General features: G+C 38.4%; 1 protein-coding gene across 3 annotated transcripts in view; it reads left to right on the top strand.

Annotated features, from left to right (window-relative positions):
* The window catches only part of WDR27 (WD repeat domain 27), a 193,691-nt gene that overhangs the window by 33,809 nt on the left and 139,737 nt on the right, over positions 1 to 20,145 (top strand). For all 3 annotated transcript variants that reach the window (XM_043543238.1, XM_043543237.1, XM_043543239.1), the window contains exons 9-15: positions 248 to 380; positions 6,159 to 6,262; positions 6,700 to 6,767; positions 7,798 to 7,931; positions 9,423 to 9,505; positions 14,773 to 14,851; positions 18,035 to 18,109. In XM_043543238.1, coding sequence (XP_043399173.1) covers positions 248 to 380; positions 6,159 to 6,262; positions 6,700 to 6,767; positions 7,798 to 7,931; positions 9,423 to 9,505; positions 14,773 to 14,851; positions 18,035 to 18,109 — 676 coding nt within the window. The remainder of the gene's footprint in view (positions 1 to 247; positions 381 to 6,158; positions 6,263 to 6,699; positions 6,768 to 7,797; positions 7,932 to 9,422; positions 9,506 to 14,772; positions 14,852 to 18,034; positions 18,110 to 20,145) is intronic.

Genomic DNA, 20,145 nt, shown 5'->3' with positions numbered 1-20,145 from the left:
CTAGGTTTCTGAGACCAGTCACCCTAAAATAGCAAAATAGAGTGGCATTGTTTCAGAGAGGGATGAGGTGTTTCTAGTGTGCTGGCTCTGGTAATCCATCTGCTGAAGCAAAGGCCTCTAAATGTGATCCCTCTTCATGCTAGTACATTGCGCTACCACTGAGTTACCCTTTTATTTCTTTATTCCATTTCAGTCACTTTTGATCCATTTCACTAGTCTGATAATAGTCAATGTCTATCTTCTTTAGATCAAATACAGAAGTTTTCTAAGCTGTACAGCACCAATGACATGAGACCAGAAGAAACAGTGGAAACAACATTGCCAGTCCTCAGAATTGAACACTGTGACCAATCATTAAGTTTAGGCAAAGAAGAAAACTTGTAAGTGCAATAAATTATCATTGACTATACGACTGAAAACCATGCCTAGCAATTTGATTTTGGCTTTCAAATTACTTTCACTGCAGGCTATTCTAATTTCGTGATACAATAGTAACATTAGTTCATTCATTCAGTGAGATGCAAGCCCTAGTAATTTATTCTTACTTAAGTGGCATATACAAAATAATTTACAAAATAAAAAATTAGCTTCTACTCTGAAAAGTAATTCTTTTTTTTTAAGAGGTATTGTGAGATTCCATGTTTATTATCTCTCTGTTTCCAAATCAACAGTACTCTGTTTGCAGATTAAAAAGAAACAAACTTTTTACAACTACCAGCACTGCAAACTCATCTTGGAATCTAAAAGTCATGCTTGGTTCTTTCCTTCTCATGCATTGCTTACAGTGAGAAAAGTTCTCCAGGCCAAATTGTGCCCATGGCAACACTTGTGTAATCTCTGTGCTTTCAGTGGGGTTGTAAGGGTGTAACTCATTGGCCTTGCAGTTGGACTCTATAAACTATTTTGTTGATGTACAAAAAGGAATAGAATCCAGCTGCCTCTCTGATAGTTTTATTTGCTCTGCCAGGTTACCAGCAGTGAAAATAAGCGTTTGCTAAATTTTATCTCTAAAGTTAGAAGCAAAGACTCTGAATATAGACAGGGAGCACATCTGTGGAGTAAGAGGGTGCCTGCTGGACACAGTATTTAGAGTTCAACCACACTTAAAGGGCCTGAGGCAAACTGGAAAAAGCAAGACAATAAGTAATAGTCAAGCTTGCTACTCAGGTTCTCCTTGTTTATGCCAAAAATGTTCAGGGGTCAGATCTGTTGTAATCTTATGTTTCACCTATGCAGCAGTATGTAGGAAATGTCAAATTAAAAATGAAGAGGCAGCCTAACTTAATTTGTTCTGTCAGTTACAGTCATATCCTTAATGTTGTAAGTGTAGCTTTTTATTCATTACCTTTCTTTTTTTAAAGAACTTTTCCACTGACATCCCACTGAAATTGATTGAAAGTGATTTAATTACTGCTGTGGCTGTACGTTGACGTAATTTAGGTTGACTTAATTTTGTCGTGTAGACTTGCCCTGAGGGTATTAAGTTCTAACAAATCTTGAGGTTTTTTTAATAAAAGAAGTCATATACCTATAGAAGTCTAAATATATTAAACAACATTGTAAGCTTTATCAACCAAACTTGTGATAGTATCCAAAAACTATATCAGGCGTGAAAGTCCTATTTTCCATAAAACCATGCTGATTGGCATTAATTATGCTACCATCCTTTAATTCAACTCTTAGTGTCCCATAGTGGACTTTCCATTTCGCCTTGGATTGATGTCAGACTAATTTACTTATGATTCCCTGGGTCATCCCATTTTAAATATTACTATAACATTAGCTTTTTTCCAGTATTCCAGAACTTATCCAGTGTCCAGTGATATGTGAAAATTGACATTAATGATTCAGAGAGCTCTTTTGGCTAATTCTTTTAATATTCTTGGGTGCAAGTTGTTCAGTCCTGCTGATTTAAAAATGTCATGGGAAAAGCATATCTCTATTCACAGGGCTTTGCCCCTGCCAAACTTCAAAGATCCATTTATTTGAGCATGAGCTTTCGTGAGCTACAGCTCACTTCATCGGATGCATAGCATATCGTGGAAACTGCAGTTTCCACGATATGCTATGCATCCGATGAAGTGAGCTGTAGCTCACGAAAGCTCATGCTCAAATAAACTGGTTAGTCTCTAAGGTGCCACAAGTACTCCTTTTCTTTTTACGAATACAGACTAACACGGCTGTTACTCTGAAAAAAGATCCGTTGTGAACAATGGAGGTATTACAGCTTAAAAAACAAAAAAAAATACCCTCAAGATTTTTTTTTTAACATAATGTTATGCAATCTAAATATAGGGCGCTCTACTAGATTTCCCTATAAGAGCTAATATTGCACAGTGGAGGTTTGTTTAGTTGTTATATTGCTTTCCAGTATACTGGTATAGTTGAAATGGTATAACTTCCCTAGTGTGGACGCAGTGAGTAGGTCTACACTTGCAGCACATGCAGAATACAGACACTGCATGACCAGTTAGAACAGGTATCAACAGCAGTGTAGATGTTGAGGCATGGCTTAGGTGAGTAGAGTGCCCTACACATCTGAACCCAAGGGTATGTACTCTACATGACTCTCTACATGTCCAAGCAGTGCCTCGCAGGTCTAGCACTGTACTATTATGTGCCTTTCCCACGCTGGAGCCTTTTCCCACTGCTAGAGTCTTTCATGGTGGTGGGGAAAGGCTCTGGCACCTCCTTGCTGCCGGAGCCTTTCCTTATTGCCTCCCCCCTGTTGGAGCCTTTCACTGCCACAGATAGCTACACACTACAGTGAGTGAGGGTGCAGCCTGCATTTCACTGTGGCATATACACACACCGCCACAAGTGTAGACAAGGTCACAGTTATAGCCATGTAAAAGCATATGTACTGGTATCACATATTCCTATGTGGGAAGGGTAATAAAGCAATATAAGACACCTTTATACTGTTATAACTGTGTCAATTAGACGGGTTGTACCGAATTGTAACTGTTTCAGGTTAAAAAAAAAATTACACTCTTAATGAAATAGCTAGGCTGCTACAAAGACTGTTTGTAGACCAGGCCTGGGAGACCCCTGCCTTGTCTTTTATTGATGGATATTAAGGTGACATTGTTCTGGGCATGTATATTGTTTTGAACATGTAAAATGTCTAACTCTGTAATAAACTCTGTAAATCTGTAACTCTGTAACTCTGTAATAAACTCTGTAATAAACTAACACTGTAACCCCTCTGTAATATGAAAATTGCTGATTAAGGTAATCTATCATGTAGAACATCACGGTATTAAAAAACTTGTTATAAAGATTGAGGGCCTAATTCTCCTCTCAAAATCTTTGTAAATCAAGAGTCTGTCCACTGAAGTAATGGAGTTTCACCAGTGTGAAACTGGTATGAGATCAGAATCAAGTCCCATATGTACAGTGTTCACTTTTCATAACTGAATAACATAGCTGCTAATTTAAAATAATTTGTTAAGGTAGAAGTCCACACATGCTAAGGACTGAGCAATAAAAGCATATTTTTTAGCTAGGACATGACCGAAGATTCAAAAACCACAAATAAAATTATATTTTCCTGCTCTAATACTTAAGACAGGGTTTGATTTTTTTTAAAAAAGAGAAATTGTACATCTGTGGTGACAATTTGCATAACAAACTTTAGTCTTGTGCTTTTCCATGTCCTCACTTCAACTCTTGAGCCCTTATTTCATAAGCAGTGCCTAAAACGTCTATTGATTTTTATTTGGAATAAAAATTTTAAAAAATGTTGATCCAGGTGTTTGTTTATTTTGACATCAAAACATTGTTAGTCTTTGTCAAAAACAAGTTTTTATATTTTTCCTAAGCACATTTCTCACTCTTCGGGATTGTCTCATAGTTCAATTATAGCTCTTTCCATAAGAGTAGTGGCTGAAATTGCAACAGATCAGGCTGGTCCCTTGCCTTGTGTGTTTGAGTAGTGGATTTCATTTTATAAAATTTCCTTAACACAAATGTGGACTTTCTAGGTTTGTTCTGGCTTTGTTAGGGTGGCATTTTCCTTATTCATGTCAGTTCTCCTCTTCTCATACCCTGATTATGTCCAAAGATATCTTCGGTTAAATTATCTTTGCTGGGTTCACATTATAGGTGGGTAAAATTAAGGTGTTATATGAATATGCATAGTGTTTCCATATATTCTTTTTATATAGAGATTTTACATTGTTCCTCTCAATTATTGCAAAATGCAATAATTAAAAAAAAAAGCTTACTGTGTTATTTTGGTTTAGCACTGTCAAGTGGTGAAATTGTATTCTTTATTTTAAATTCCATTTTAAACCCAGTTTGGTGCGCTCAGCATGAAAATATTTTTCTCACAGGGTATAGTTCTCGCCCCTATTTTATTGGATGACACGATGCAAATATGACAACTTTCTGAACTCCTTAATTGGTCTTGCATTTACTGTGGTTCACTAAAGTGTATGCAGCTATATTAATACTTAAGAATTATTTGTAAATGAACGTTATATATGTCTACATAGAAAATATCCTAAATATTAAACAAAAGAATTCAGGAAATTTGGCAGAGCACCTTAGTTGCTTGGTAAGAACAAAATCATGACAGGATACTAGATATCTGAATTAGGGAGTAATGCCAGGACTGTTGGTCACAGGATCAGTGGAGATCATATAGGTTGTGTACTGGAGAACTTTGTGAAAGAGAAACTGATGGTTGCCTGCTGTTTTATTAACCTCTTATTAGTCTGACAGTAGCATTCACAAATCTCTGTCAGGTAAACCTGTTTGGAAACTGAAATTCCCGTGGTGTGAGGAATTCCAAAATGTTTTTCTCTCTATATATATTAAGAATCTGAACAGAAAAAAAAAAGACATTTTGAAACTTCCTGCAGAATGAAATCCCCTAATTTGGTTTCAAATAAATCTCAAAACAAAATGTCATTTCAATTATCTACATTTTGTTTCAATACTATCAAAATCATTTGGTTTTGACTGTCAATTAGAGTTTAGTTATATATGTTTATAATATAATATAAAAGTCAAAATGTTTGAGTATTTTGCCATGTCATAATATAAATATTTTTATGATTATATTATATATTTTTATATAAATTTCTAACTGGTAATTAGTACTGTAATGGCTGCTTGGTATTAGAATTAGTAATTGATATTCTAATTGTTTTTAATTGGTACTTGGTTTGTTCAGCCGGTATTCTAACTGGTCACTTGTAATTGGTCTAACTGGTATTTTGTTTAATAGTTGGTATAATATAGAAAAACAGGGAGCCCACCCAGAAGCCAGCCAGCTAGAATTCTGGGGCAGCCTGCCTGCCAGGTGGGCAGCTGGGGAGCCGGGCAGCATGCCCACTAGGTGGGCAACTGGGGAGCAGGCTAGCTGGGGATCCTAATTTTCTGCCAGCCTGCCTACTCAAGTGGGCAGGCGGGAGGGAGATCAGGTATGCCAGCTGGCCAGCCTATCTGGCTTCCACTGAAAATGTTGACGGAACTGGCATGTTCCTGTGGAACATTTCAATTTAATCAAATCAGCATTTTCCAATGGAAAATTTCTGACCAGTTCTACTCTTAGGATGTCACTCCACCAGATGAGAAACAGCCCAGTCTTAGTAATCGGAGTAGGAGGAAGACTTAAAAATGAAAATATATTAGGGGAAAATCTTAGAAATACAAAAAAATTAACAATTTGTTAGTCTCTAAGGTGCCACAAGTACTCCTTTTCTTTTTGTTATATTTCAGGAATTATAGTAAATGTTGATTCACTACCATAAAAGAAACAAATACATAGAAGTAAAAAGTCCATATTAAAAACATCTTCTGCTTTTTCCCATCCATCTTTTCTGTTTGCTTGTACTGTAATATGATTAGTTTGGCTTCTCTTTCAGAACCTAAAAATTTTGAGCAGTTACAGAAAATCATAGATATTTCTGTTCTTACTTCTCAAAGCCTGTCAGCTTTTCTAATTTACTTGTATTTTCAAAAATATCTCCATTTAACATTGTAATGCCCAGTTTCATTTTTCTGGGATGCAATTTTTCTTTGTTTGTGTGGTGGTGGGGTGGGGTGGAATGGGGAATAGAATGCTTGAACAAAGCAGTTTGTGTGTATCTTAAGTGATAAAAAGGAAAACCTACAGATAACTCTTTTTTTCTTCCTTTTACAATTAGTTTTCCTGCTGTAAATGCCAGATGTTTGTGGATTGGAAGCTCTGCTGGTTTGTTCATAATTAACTTGGCAAACTTTGAATTAGAAGCTGTTTTACATTATAAAGGTATGATCATAAAATATTTAATTACAGTTTGATATGATTCATAAGTATTTATTTTTTTCCTCTGATCTGATGTGAATGCTATAAGGATTGATATGCAAAAATGGTTGCATAGGGCTGAAAGCCAGGGCTCCTGATCAATACATGATTATAATTCGCATGCTGTCCCTTTTCCTAGTTGTGCTGATCAGTTGCACTAGCACACTGTTATGTAATGAATCTGCATCTAATTTTATCATTTATTTATGATTATTAGACATAAGGGCTTTGTTCACGTTGCACTTTTACTGATGTAAATTGGGAATATCTTTACTAAAGACGATGGAGTTACACTGGTGTAAAATTAGTATAGAAATGATTTGCACCCAATATTTTCTCTGATTTAATTATATTTCCTGTTAAAAAAGGGACAATACCATTTTACAATTTTTCTGGTAAAGATTACAGTGGCCTCAGTATTCAGTTTGCTGGATCATGCGCATTAATGAGGAAGGCAGTTAATGGGAAGGTAAGTACACAATTACTATGTTTGTTAAACAAGTTATTAAGTATTCAGTAACTTTCAGGTAAACAGTGCAAATACTGTTCAATTATTTTTAAACTTCTCTGCTTTATTTTGTAAAGTTTTCTTATCAAAATATTGAAAGCATGCTAAATACATTTTGTTTTACTTGCTGTGAATTGTATAGTACTTTTACTGAAGGTGGCTGATGATTCTACTGTATAGTCAATGAGTAACTTTAAAATCCCCACCACATATATACTATTATTAGTAACAAAAACCTAAATAGATTTTTCTAGTTTTTGATTTGAACTTCAGATAGTTATGTCATGAACAACAAATGAGGCAGGTGCAGGTGCTCTGGTGGAAGAAGACATGAGAAGACTTCCTCTCTCTTTCCCTCCCAATCCTTTTGAAAGAGCTCTGAAAGTTATTTGATAGTGTGGCAGCTTGTGCACCGTATCATCAAGAAAGCATGGCCTGTTGCTTAGGGCATGTGAGTTTTCCTGCTGGTATGGCCTATTTGCTTCAGTGCTTGTTGCCCACAGGACTGTGAGCTGAGCCAAGGGCCATATTCCTACTTAAAAACAGGAGCGTTTTTGTTTTAAAAATGACTTCTGCTCACTCATCCCTGCAGCCCAGGATCTTAATATAAATTCACTTCCTTGAAGACCCGTGGAATTTCCTCCTAGATACACTTCCTTTTCATGCTACTTTTGTGGTATCAGGATTGTAGAGGGGGTTAGAGTTCACACTTCACCCTGGGTATGCAGGCCTGTTTGGGAAGCAGTTAAAGTTCCTTAACTAGTTTGAACATATGTTTAGGAAGACAATGCTGCTCTCCTGAGTACTGCTTAACCGTTTGTTAGATGGATTAGATCCACCCAAATAAAATCAGTTACTGGTTTATTAGCAGTTTTCATGAATGGCATTGAATAATCCCTCACTTTCTGCTATCATCAATAATGTTTATCTAGAGTTATAGCTTAATTTGAAGTGAGGAGGGGAATGTTACGTCATGGTCTTGTCACTGCAGGTTTTCTGCTTGCTTACCTCAATGTTTGAAAATACGATTGCTTTGCTGGAGATTAACCTTGCTGCTTTGATGAGATCTCAGCAGAGTGATTTTCTCTTATGTGGAAAGGAGAAGAGGCTTTCAGTTATTGCAAGGTATGGGATGGTTTCAAATATTTGATGGTTCTAGTAGTGTCCCCATAGGTGCTCCACTTCAGGCGTGTTTATATTCCATGCACTTTTGATCTGAGATTTTTGGTAATAGTGCCCATTTGGCCCATGAGTGCACCCTACACATCCTCCTGCCCCGCACTGAGACTATATAGGGCTGTGCAGTCAAACCACCTTCAGTTCCTTCTCTACTGCTTCGTCCTGAGACAGAGCGTTAGTGTGTCTTTCTGTTCAAAACTACAAACTAATTACCTTTCCTACTTACCTACGTACCTAGTGAGCTAACTAGCTTGTATTTTGAAGGGTTGGTCTCAATTCCTTCCCCCTTCTCCTCAGATCACTTTTGCTCTGGATTCAGAGGGGTAGCCATGTTAGTCTGTATCAGTAAAAACAATGAGGAGTCCTTGTGGCACCTTAGAGACTAACAAATTTATTTGGGCCTAAGCTTTTGTGGGATATAACCCACTTCATCAGATGCATGGAGTGGAAATTACAGTAAGCAGGTATAAATATACAGCACATGAAAAGATGGGAGTGGCCTTACCAAGGGGCTGGGGCTGTCAGCGCTAACGAGGCCAATTCAGTTAGGATGGATGTAGCCCATTCCCAACAGCTGACAAGAAGGGGTGAATATCAACAGAGCACACAGCAAAATCCATAGACTTCAACAGAGAAAAGGAACTGTAAGAATAGGATGCTTTGCCATGGGATTTTGGGTTTGTCTTGCCACTGCTCCCGGAGCATCAGATCGCGATCGACAAAGCCCGGCTCCCCTCTGCGACCAATCTGGCTGGCCACTAGATTGATCCAGACTCCAGACTGGTAACTATAAAAACATCAACTGGCAGGACTGTGTGCATGATGTGTATGTGTGTGTGACTGAAAAGCATATGCTAAATGTTGTATTTTCAATAAATATGGCGTATTTACCTTCTCTCTCATAAAAGATCCCATGTACTTTGTATAGCATAACACGCATATCTATTCAAGGGACACCATCGTAGGACCCAACCACATCAGCCACACCATCAAGGGCTTGTTCACCTGCACATCTACCAATGTGATATATGCCATCATGTGCCAGCAGTGCCCCTCTGCCTTGTACACTGGCCAAACTGGACAGTCTGTACGCAAAAGAATAAATGGACACAAAGCAGACATCAAGAATTTGTAACATGCAAAAACCAGTAGCACTTCAATCTCTCTGGACACTCAATAACAGACTTAAAAGTTGTCATTCTTCAACAAAAAAACTTCAAAAATAAACTTCAACGAGAAACTGCAGAACTGGAATTAATTTGCAAATTTGACACCATCAAATTAGGCCTGAATAAAGATTGGGAGTGGCTGGGTCACTACAAAAAATAATTTTCCCTCTGTTGATATTCACCCCTTCTTGTCAAAAATATAACGTATAATATCTTATTCTAATATGAAGATCGTATCTAATGCAATTTTCTCGATTTTTATCTTTAGTTGCTCTCTGTTGCCAAATTCTCCATTGTGTACTGAGTCTTTCAAGAAAGAAAGCTGCAAACCTACCAATAAAAAAAAACTTGGTAAGTGTAACCCAATCTTAAGGTGAACAATCAACATACAGATTCTTCATAATATTACCTCGTATAGCTAACTAGTGCTATATCTAGTCAATATATTATTTTCTTTGTCAACTTGTAAGTTGCATTATATTTTCAATTCTATGCTTTATTTAGTGTTACTTTCCTTCCTAAAAATGTACCTATATAAGTGGTGTTGTTAAAAAAAGTTAAACTTTTGAGAACTTTCTTTGGGGAATGTGGAACCTTGGATTATGTGTCATGGAGTTAGATAAAAAAACATGAAATACTGTTGCTGGCAGATAGCAACATAACACTGTTTTATTTCTTAGAATGATAACCTGCAAGATCCCAAGAACAGAGAGACACAAAGCAGGCTGGTTCCTAAAACAAAGGGGCACAACTCACCTCACCTACTCTAGCTGTCTGTAAAATTGACCGGTTTTGGGTCCAGTTTTGCACACTTTCCTACAGAGTGCTCCCGTCTACAAGTAGGATGAGGACACCACCTTGAAATGTGAAGTGACGGTCTACAATTTAACAGAGTTTTCAGTGCACCACACCTTTTCAGTTTGCACATGTGATTCAAGTTAGTTAGTTTGTTCTTTTTCCAAGGAATTTTTCTGATAATTTTCAGTTTTGTCTTCTTTAAATGTGTATGTATTTATAATCAGTTTTCTGGTCCTCCTCTTGAATGAGTTGTCTTTTGACAACATGTGCTATCAGGAACAGTATCCCCGATAATGTCACGGCAAACCTGGTGGCTGACCTTTGTGACTTTGTCCTCACTCACAACTATTTCACATTTGGGGACAATATATACCTTCAAGTCAGCGGCACTGCTATGGGTACCCGTATGGCCCCACAGTATGCTAACATTTTTATGGCTGACTTAGAACAACGCTTCCTTAGCTCTTGTCCCCTAACACCCCTACTCGCGCTACATTGATGACATCTTCATATCTGGACCCATGGAAAAGAAGCCCTTGAGGAATTCCACCATGATTTCAACAATTTCCATCCCACCATCAACCTCAGCCTGGACCAATCCACACAAGTGGTCCATTTCCTGGACACTACTATGCTAATAAGCGATGGTCACATAAACACCACCCTATACCAGAAACCTACTGACCGCTATACTTACTTATTTACATGCCTCCAGCTTCTATCCAGGACACCCCACACGATCCATTGTCTACAGCCAAGCTCTAAGATACAACCACATTTGCTCCAATCCCTCAGACAGAGACAAACACCTACAAGATCTCTATCAAGCATTCTTAAAACTACAATACCCACCTGCTGAAGTGAAAAAACAGATTGACAGAGCCAGAAGAGTACCCAGAAGTCACCTACTACAGGACAGGCCGAACAAAGAAAATATGGGAACGCCACTAGCTGTCACCTTCAGCCCCCAACTAAAACCTCTCCAGCGCATCATCACAGATTTACAACGTATCCTGAAAAATGATCCCTCACTCTCACAGATCTTGGGAGACAGACCAGTCCTTGCTTACAGACAGCCCCCCAGCCTGAAGCAAATACTCTCCAGCAACCACACACCACACAACAAAAACACTAATTCAGGAACCAATCCTTGCAACAAAGCCTGATGCCAACTCTGTCCACATATTTATTCAAGTGACACCATCATAGGACCTAATCACATTAGCCACTCCATCAGGGGCTCGTTCACCTGCACATCTACCAATGTGATATATGCCATCATGTGCCAGCAATGCCCCTCTGCCATGTACATTGGCCAAACCGGACAGTCTCTACACAAAAGAATAAATGGACACAAATCTGACATCAGGAATCATAACATTCAAAAACCGGCAGGAGAACACTTCAGCCTCTCTGGCCACTTAGTAAAAGATTTAAGGGTGGTAATTTTGCAACAGAAAAGCTTCAAAAACAGACTCCAACAAGAAACTGCTGAGCTTGAATTAATATGCAAACTAGATACCATTAACTTGGGTTTGAATAGAGACTGGGAGTGGCTGGGTCATTACACATATTGAATCTATTTCCCTAAGTTAAGTATCTTCACACTTTCTTGTCAACTGTCTAAATGGGCCATCTTGATTATCACTGCAAAAGTTTTTTTCTCTTGCTGATAATAGCTCATCTTAACTAATTAGCCTCTCACAGTTTGTATGGCAACTTCCAACTTATCAGTATGTATATATATATATCTTCTTACTATATGTTCTATTCTATGCATCCGATGAAGTGGGCTGTAGCCCAAGAAAGCTAATGCTCTAATAAATTTGTTAGTCTCTAAGGTGCCACAAGTACTCCTGTTCTTTTTGTATAATTATATATTACTCAGACTTGTAGTCAATAGAGTTTCTAATAGTCAGTAGCATTAATAATGGAGATATAAGACATCTGCTCAGGGGGCTGTTATGTATGTAATTTCCCTTTGACTTTAGTGGGAGGAGGATGATGTGCATTCTCTAAAGTAGACTGATGTCTTACTTTCAGTTAGCTCCATAGTTCTCTGCAAAGAGTGCCATGTCTGTGCTGTCTAACACTGTCAGGATAGTGAATCCCTCTATGTCTGTGTTCATAACCATTGGCAACTTATGACTTTTGTAGAACATCATTCAAGCAAAGTATATCAGGCTGTCCAGTATATCCTTCAACAGGGACTAGAGATCAAGGCATAATTTGTATGGTTTGTCCTTACACTTTTAGCAAAAGATCTAGGGGCAGACGTAGCAAATGTAAACCCTGGGAAGTGTTATGAGCTTCAAAGGACTATTTTAAACAATGTTTCAGAGAAGAAAAAACTGTTGGGGCAAATGAAGTTAAGTGGATATCCTAGAAAATACCTGGTGGGACGATGTGGTGGGGTATACAAACCTCACACTGGGCCTGAAGGGGCTAAAGGGTAATTACAGGGCCCAGGTAGCCCTTCCCCTATGGGCCCCTGAAGGTGCTGCAACTGGAAGAGCAGGTTAAAAGGAATGCAGAAGTCAGGCAAAGGGTGATGGACAGGCTGCAGGAGAGAGGTTTCCTTCTCCAGGCAACCAGAGAGAAGGTTGAACTTGAGAGAGGACCACAGAGCGTGTAAGGCCCACAGGCAGGGCCTTGTCTACCCCCTCCCTTGAGAACCAGCAAGTCCAGTAGTGCTCGACTCTTTTGGACTCTTTTTGTTAAATGATTGACTGTTAGGACTATAGGGACCACACCCCAGACTGAAGGGCCATATAGGTAGGAAGTAGCCCAGGGCAGCAGACTTAGGCTCACTGCAGGAAGTACCCTGCTGTTGTTGCTTCCCACAGGGCCCTGGGCTTTGACCTGGTGGAGCGGGCGAGTCCGGGTCCCCCCTACCACACCAACCTAAAGGCTGAGTCCCAGATATGGGTGGAGAGCTGAAGATTCCTGGTTTAGGATTAAGAACAAGCACTTTTGCTGTTCCGCCAGAGGGGCAAGGGGCTGGAAGCTGGGTGCACTAACCACTAGGATGCTTGGCCCCCGAGCACCCTATCACAGAGGGGTATGCGAATGGACCCAAGCTTTTTGAAGCTACACCCAGAGAAGAGAACTCCTTTCTGGCTGATTACTTATTCACAGTCTCTGCAGATCAAAGACCCAAACTGTACAAAGGAAAGGGTAACCTATGTATAGATGTCCTTGTTCTGAGCAAAAGCTGTTATGAACTTGTAACTGCAGAAAAACTCCTTGGTGGGTTTGAAGGACTGAATCCTACCAGAGCCCTTGCTGGAGTTGGGAGTGATCTCTGGTAAGCCTATTAGCATGCCTATAGGTTCTGTTGTTTTCTGTTAATGTTTTCTCTGTAATGCTTTCACTTAAGAATATATATGCTTGCTTAGATAGGGCTGTGTGGTAGCTTATAACTTTGGCAATTATATTGTTCAGAGCCTTTGAAGAGTAAGTAAAGAACAGATGCTAGCCTGGTTAGGCCACTTGGCTTGCTGGGGAGCTCATAGTTCAGGCAGGGAAATGTGCAGCCTAGAAAAATCCTGGTCAGCAGGGAAAGAGACATGGGTCTCTACTCAAGAGAGATTATGGGAGCCTAGAGTGGGTGCCCTTGCTGGACCATGAGTGGGAAAATACAGGAGCAGTTGCCCTGAACTGACACACTCTGAACAGACATTTTGAAATAACTCTACAGTGGATGGTTGTGTAATGACCTGCCCATAGAACAGTGGTCCCCAAATTTTTTATGTCATGCTCCCCTTCTGTGTCCCCCGCAGCACTGGGAGCAGGGCTGTGGTCAGGAGCTGCAGCCAGGAGCGGGAGCTGTGGCCAGGAGCTGGACTGGGAGCAGGAGCCACGGAGGGAGTGGGACTGGGGCTGGGCTGGGCTGCAGTTGGGGCCAGGAGCTGAAGCCAGGGCCTCAGCTGGGGGAGTGGGAGGGGGCGGAGCCAGAGCGGAGCTAGGGGCAGAGCGCGGCTGGGTGGCGCTTCCTCCCTTCTTCCCATGGGGGCTGGTCTGGACCCTGCTGCATCCCCTCAAAAATTCCTCCGTGCCCCTACCCCCCAAGGACCGCTGCCATAGAAGTTTCTTTCCAATGCTAGGAAATTAGTGGTTGGCTTGTGCTTTGGAGCATTGGGGTTTATTGGGTAAATTTAACAGAAGACTCATAATACAGTACCAGTTTCTTTAATCCTGATTCATATACTGACTTTCAGCTGTTGGATGTATCTGTTTAAATTATTTAAGGATGATTTCAAAGGTTCTTTAAATAATTTGTATGCTGATCAGTTTCCAAACAATTGCATGATGTTTGTAGATAATAATAAAGTGGACCTGAGATTTGCTCTGATGAAACTGTTCCATACAAAAATGGTTGTTGCATTCTAGTGACTGGCTACAAAACTATAAATCTTCCTGTAATTCAAGGCTTTTATGGAAGCTGGTATCAGAGAAACCTATGATCACTTTCAAGTGAATGCTGTCGAAGGTGAAGATCTAATATTTAATAATTAAATTTTTAATCTGATGTTTAGCATTTGTTGTTTTATTGATTTGTCACATAAATGGCAATATGTAAGACAGAAATATAAATTGTATTCTCTCAACTGTCCAGTTACTGGTATTCTAGACAATTAATTTGCCATACCTTCCATAATTATTATCCACTTTTAAATATTTAGAATGCATAACAATTTATACATAATGGAACACTTGCTGTCTCCTTATCTTAAAGAAATAATTTTCCTCTAACTTGAATTACGGAAATGTAACGTTAAAAAAATCCTCTACTAAAAGTTCAAACAATTTTAATGCAGGTATAAAGGGCGCAATGAAAGACCAGTCACTGGTTTTCCACAGTAAAATTAAGTCATCAGGCTACGCAACAGCACCACAGTGAGTAGAAATTCTATTGAAGATATTTTATACGGATGTAATATTACTGTACCTTGTTTCCTTTTTTTATTGTGTAGAAATACCTTGTGGCAACTGTGGAATAAATGATGCATCAAAAATAATATAATGGTACAAAATATGGATAAAAAGGCTGCTAACGATGTGTTAGAAATTAAAATACCCACAGTTTATGAGCAATCTATTGGTACTTAATATCTCATTTAATCAGTAGGGATAGACACATCAACTGAGAGCAACACTGTACTTCGTTCACTGTACTTCTCTTGCTTCTTTCCTTCTCTTCCACTCTATGACGTTCTCTCTCCTTCAACATGTACTTTTGGTTTCTGTTTTTCTCTATTAAGTCTATTTAATAAAGAGTGTGCAATAATTCCCTCTTTCCTTTCTTTCTTGTATATGGTTCTTGCTCTCTTACCATCTCTCTCTCTCCTTGCTTCTGCAAAGGGAAACAATATCTTTTCCACTCCTCTGCACAGCTGAGAGGCAGCTTAAAGGGGATGAGGGAGGAGCACTAGGTAATAGTAGGATAACACCAACAGACCCCAGTCGTCGGCAGGCAGGATTAAACCTGGGCCCGCTGAAGCTTAGTGCATGAGCCTCTACTGTATAAGCTAAAAGCCACTTGGCTCTTAGCTAAGGCTGTAGCAGGCTCATTAATCTCTAAGGGGTCTTGGTGCCACTAGAGGGGACACCACACCCAGGAGGTGTGTGGGCAGGGTGGATAAAAATCAATGATTTTTTTTTTAAAAAAAAGAAAAAACAATTGGATTTTTTAAATTTAAATTGGATTTTTTTTTGATAAAATGCTTTTTGAGGGAAAAACCTATCTAAAGATTGTTTTAATTAAGATACATTATAGCTCAAAGGTATCTCATCATGGAATAGGGATTATAAATTCTAATTCTATAGTATGAGACAATATATTAATATAATGTTTAAGAAAACTTTTGTAAATGAGTTCCAATAGTTCATGGATTAGGGACCCAATTTTATGGGGTTACACAGGCTTCTGTATAGATTATTTAGGTTAATCTTTCTATCTACTCAATGGGACTCAGTGCTCAGGTTAGAAGATACCATCAGAGATGCTTAGTTTTGCAGATCTCAAACTGTGGATTTGTGTCTTCAGAGGTAACATGCTTGTTAACAGCCAAAAATGTTTTTAAATCAATAAATAATATATAGAGGTGAGAAATAACAGACCTCAACTCTATTGCCCCTCTGCAAATTTGAGTACACAGAGTCAATCCCTTACCTCTCTCTAAAAGTGCAAAGTTTCTAAAAGTTCAACGAATAGAAGATTGTTGAGGGTGGAGTAGATCTGGACAAGGAGAAGAAGTCTGGAGATAAATGTGAGATGCGAGGGACATATGCTTGTTTTGTTAAAATATTATATGTTTGATGTTGAAGAAAAACATCAAGAATACTTAACTTTGTTTTAGTTAAATAAAACAATTTAAATGTCTGTCTGGTGATGTTCTACTCCTAATACATCAGGCCAAGAAAATCCTCCAAATATTAATGATTAACCTTTTGAACTGGAGATAGTTCACCTCCCAATGACTTCATAAATATCTGCTTCATTTACCAAAGGTAATTGAAATAACCAAACAGTCTGAAAAATTTTCAAAATAAATCACTGTTTAAATATGTATAGTGTGTACCTTCTAAAAATGAAACCTACATCTATCACTGAGTTGTGAAGAATATGTATTAAGTTTATAACAACCAACAAGAATGCACTTTTATGTAGAAGACCATGATTAAATCGAGTCTTCCTGACTAGTGATTTAAATCAATTTGATTTAAATCAAATCCACCCTGTGTGTGGGTTACAGTAGCACTGCAGAAGCAACTTTCCCTGTGGTGCCTGACAGTGCAGGAAGCCCATTAAGGCTGCACACAGTAGCACTGTGACAGCTCAGTTTAAGCTCTTCTGCAGCTGCTGTCTTCAGAAGTAGCCAGTGCTAAAGCTTCCAGTAATCACTCCTCTTCTGCTGCTGCTTCACAGTGGAGGAGATAGGAGGGAAGGTAGCCACCAGGCCTAACGCCAGTTACTTCATGTGGTAGCATCAATTAATGCTTAGGGCAACCCTTGCTTTGAGTACAAAAAGGAGGTAGGTTAGAGATGTCATCAGGGCTTCTTTCTCTCCCCCATTTTCATCAGATGTCAAGTCCTTTAACCTTCAAGGTTCTCTTGTTTATATTTCAGGGCACAATGTGCCCTTCTCAGCCACTTTTAACTATCAGCTGGAATCTGTACTCACTGGCACCTACTCATGACAACTACCATTTCCCTTAGTTTTTCTGATGGGCAGAGGGTGAAAGTAATTTAACTAACGTGACATGTTTTAACCCCATAAAGATTTTTGTACTCATGTCACAATGTGACCATCCAGGTTAAATAAGTGACTAAGTTAGGCTGCCTGCATATAACTGAGAGTAGAATTTAGGCCAATAGCTCCCCAAACATTATATCCACATTGGGTGTAAGATGTATATAAACACACAAGATTCTTAGATCCCAGAGCCAGTTACGTGCTCATGTGTGTAAATACGTGTATATTGTGTGTGAGTGTATAATATTTGTATGGATATTCATAAATATGAATAGCTGTGGTAAGATGAAGGAGGAGTTATGCTACAATTGTATGGGCCATCAGTTTGGGTCCTTAAAGGAGACTTGGAGAGAAGGGTAAAATTGTTTGATTTGGGCTGGGAGGGCTTATGGTTGTGTGAGATGATTGATTGGGGCTGGGAACAATCATACATGCTAGAAACTGCCATCTCCAACTTTTTCATGTCCTCTCAAAATTTGTAGAATGAGCTCTGTCCACTTAGTACAGTGACATCCTGCTAACTACTTGTGTAGAAAGGTTGCTGTTCAGAAGTAAATATCTCAGGCCTTCATGTTCTTCAAAGTGTAGCACCCATCAAGTGTGTTATCACAAGCAATATTTGGTGAACTAGAAAGTAAGATGATTACAGGGATCTAATCTTCTGTTGATGTGTGTACATATTTCTCACTGTCACTAATGGAACAACTGCATGTATGAAGAGGAAAACAGAATCACTGTTGTTTTAAATAAAATACTTATTCCTGAACAATGTTTTAGAAGTGCCTTTATAGAGGTATAGCAAAGCCTGTTTTCTTCTTTGCAGAATGACCATGTTTTCTCCAAAGACTAACTTGAAGAAAAATAACAAGATATCAGAGTGGAAGAGCAGTTGCAAACGGTAGGTAATTCAGTGGATGCACTAAAAAAAATTGAAATGATTTTAAATAGATGTTTTAATTGAAAAGGTATTTTGCAGTTTCCTACCTCCTCTATTGGACATTTTTAAATTGGGGATATGATTTGAGCTAAAATGCTTCTTAGGTTTGCTATGAGATGCATTTTTCTGATGTATAGCTGGAAAAACTGCTAAATGTACTCTAAAGACATTTTAGGTTATATTCATTAATTTTAACTAAGCTTTATGTACAAAAGATAACATTTATTGTTCTCTCTATTTTTAAAATGATGCATTTAACTTAAAAAAGCATATTTGTGCTAAAAGAGTTCGGAACCATAGTGTTTTCAATGTGTAGTTCTAGTCTGAAAAGTGACTAAATATGGCTTCATGAGGTTCTGTGCTTATTGTAGCTCATTGAGTTCAGATGTATTGTTCATTTTACAAGTGGAAATATATTTGGCCTCATTCACCACGCCAGTTCTACGCCTGTGTGCGTCCATTGAAATCAAAACTTTTCCCCCCTCGTAAACATATGCAGTCCCATTGGATATAATGAAGCTGCACAGATTTTAGTTAGGGTGGAATTTGACCTGTAGAATTATCATCATCACTGGCAACGATACACAATCCGGGTCTCAGTGTGATCTTAAGGAATTGACAGTTTTATGCTGAGTCGTGCAATGGATGTACCACACCCATTTGTTCCTAACTGCCAGCCCTGTAAATTCACCCTGGGGTCTGGCTTATGTATGATGCAAAGGCAAAAATGAAGTGTGACAGTAGTGGTTGCTCTTAGCTTTTCTTTTTTAATAGCATTTCTGAAATGTATAATAGCATAGTGCTAGATGGTGCACTCCTTATTCACTTTGGAAAACATTCAGATGAATAGTACTATTGATTTTAAGAAAGACTTGTATAATCTAGTATATAGTATCTAATTCCCACTCTGTGTTGACTCTGTGGTACTAATGAGTAAAACAAAACAGTTTTTATTTGTGACTGAAATAAGCGGATACAACACACCAGGAGTATATATGTTGAGTAAGAAAGCGTTTTTATACCTTCACTTTTCAGAGTAGAACCATATTTTAAGGCACTGTCCCTAAGTAATTTTTTTTATCGGCAAGAAATAATACAACAAACTGATTTTATTTTTTGGTATAGGTATCTGAAAAAACACTTTAACTTGGAATTAATTCATTATTAGGCTACCTGACCAAGGCTGCCGTTGTAACACGTAACCAGCACATCCATCATACTGTCTGTAAACTGGAAAATATTGGTTCATCTTGAAAGAATTAGTGGTTATTTTTTAATTGGCAAGCAGAATAATGTAAAGGGATGCATTGAGAGTCCTAATTCCTGATAACGTTTGCATAGATGACTGGTAAATTATTGACATTGATGAAAACAGATACCATACTTGTAACCTTCCTTTCTGATGTCAGTCCAATCCTTCAGTTGGATGCATGCAGGTGAACTTCAGCACCTGCATGGGGTGCCTTTGAGATTGTGCAGGTGCAAGTGTCTGCATATCTACATCTCATTGCAGAACCAGGGCCTAAAGTGTCATTTCAGTGGTTTTTCTGACCTTTGGCAGGGAACAGTATTCTGGAGATGCTTATTGTGGCTCTGTGGTTTAGCTAAGGCTGAGCTGAGTTTTGCATTAAAAGTAAGGATTTACCCTCTGTTTGTGTATAAGCTTGGAAGGATTAGATTTTTATTGGCAAATGTTAATAAATACAAACTGAGTAAAAATATTTCATTGATAATTAAAATTCACAGATAGGCAAAGTAAGTAAAGTGCTGCTAGAGAACTTATTGGAGTTTTATTTAAGGATATTTACTTCGTATATTTTGACATGTGATGATAATTTGTGTTTTACTGTTATGAAGATTTAATTTTTTGAGTTTCAGCATCTGCTGTCATTAAATAACTATTGTTTGAGTCCCCCCATAATTTCCAGCAACTATTAACTTTTAAATAATTAAAAATAATGCTTAAAAATATAAATATCCTGTGATGGGTTGGATTA

Source organism: Chelonia mydas, chromosome 3, assembly GCF_015237465.2.
Source record: "Chelonia mydas isolate rCheMyd1 chromosome 3, rCheMyd1.pri.v2, whole genome shotgun sequence".
NCBI lineage: Eukaryota > Metazoa > Chordata > Testudines > Cheloniidae > Chelonia > Chelonia mydas.
This window is presented reverse-complemented; position numbering and strand designations above follow the sequence as displayed.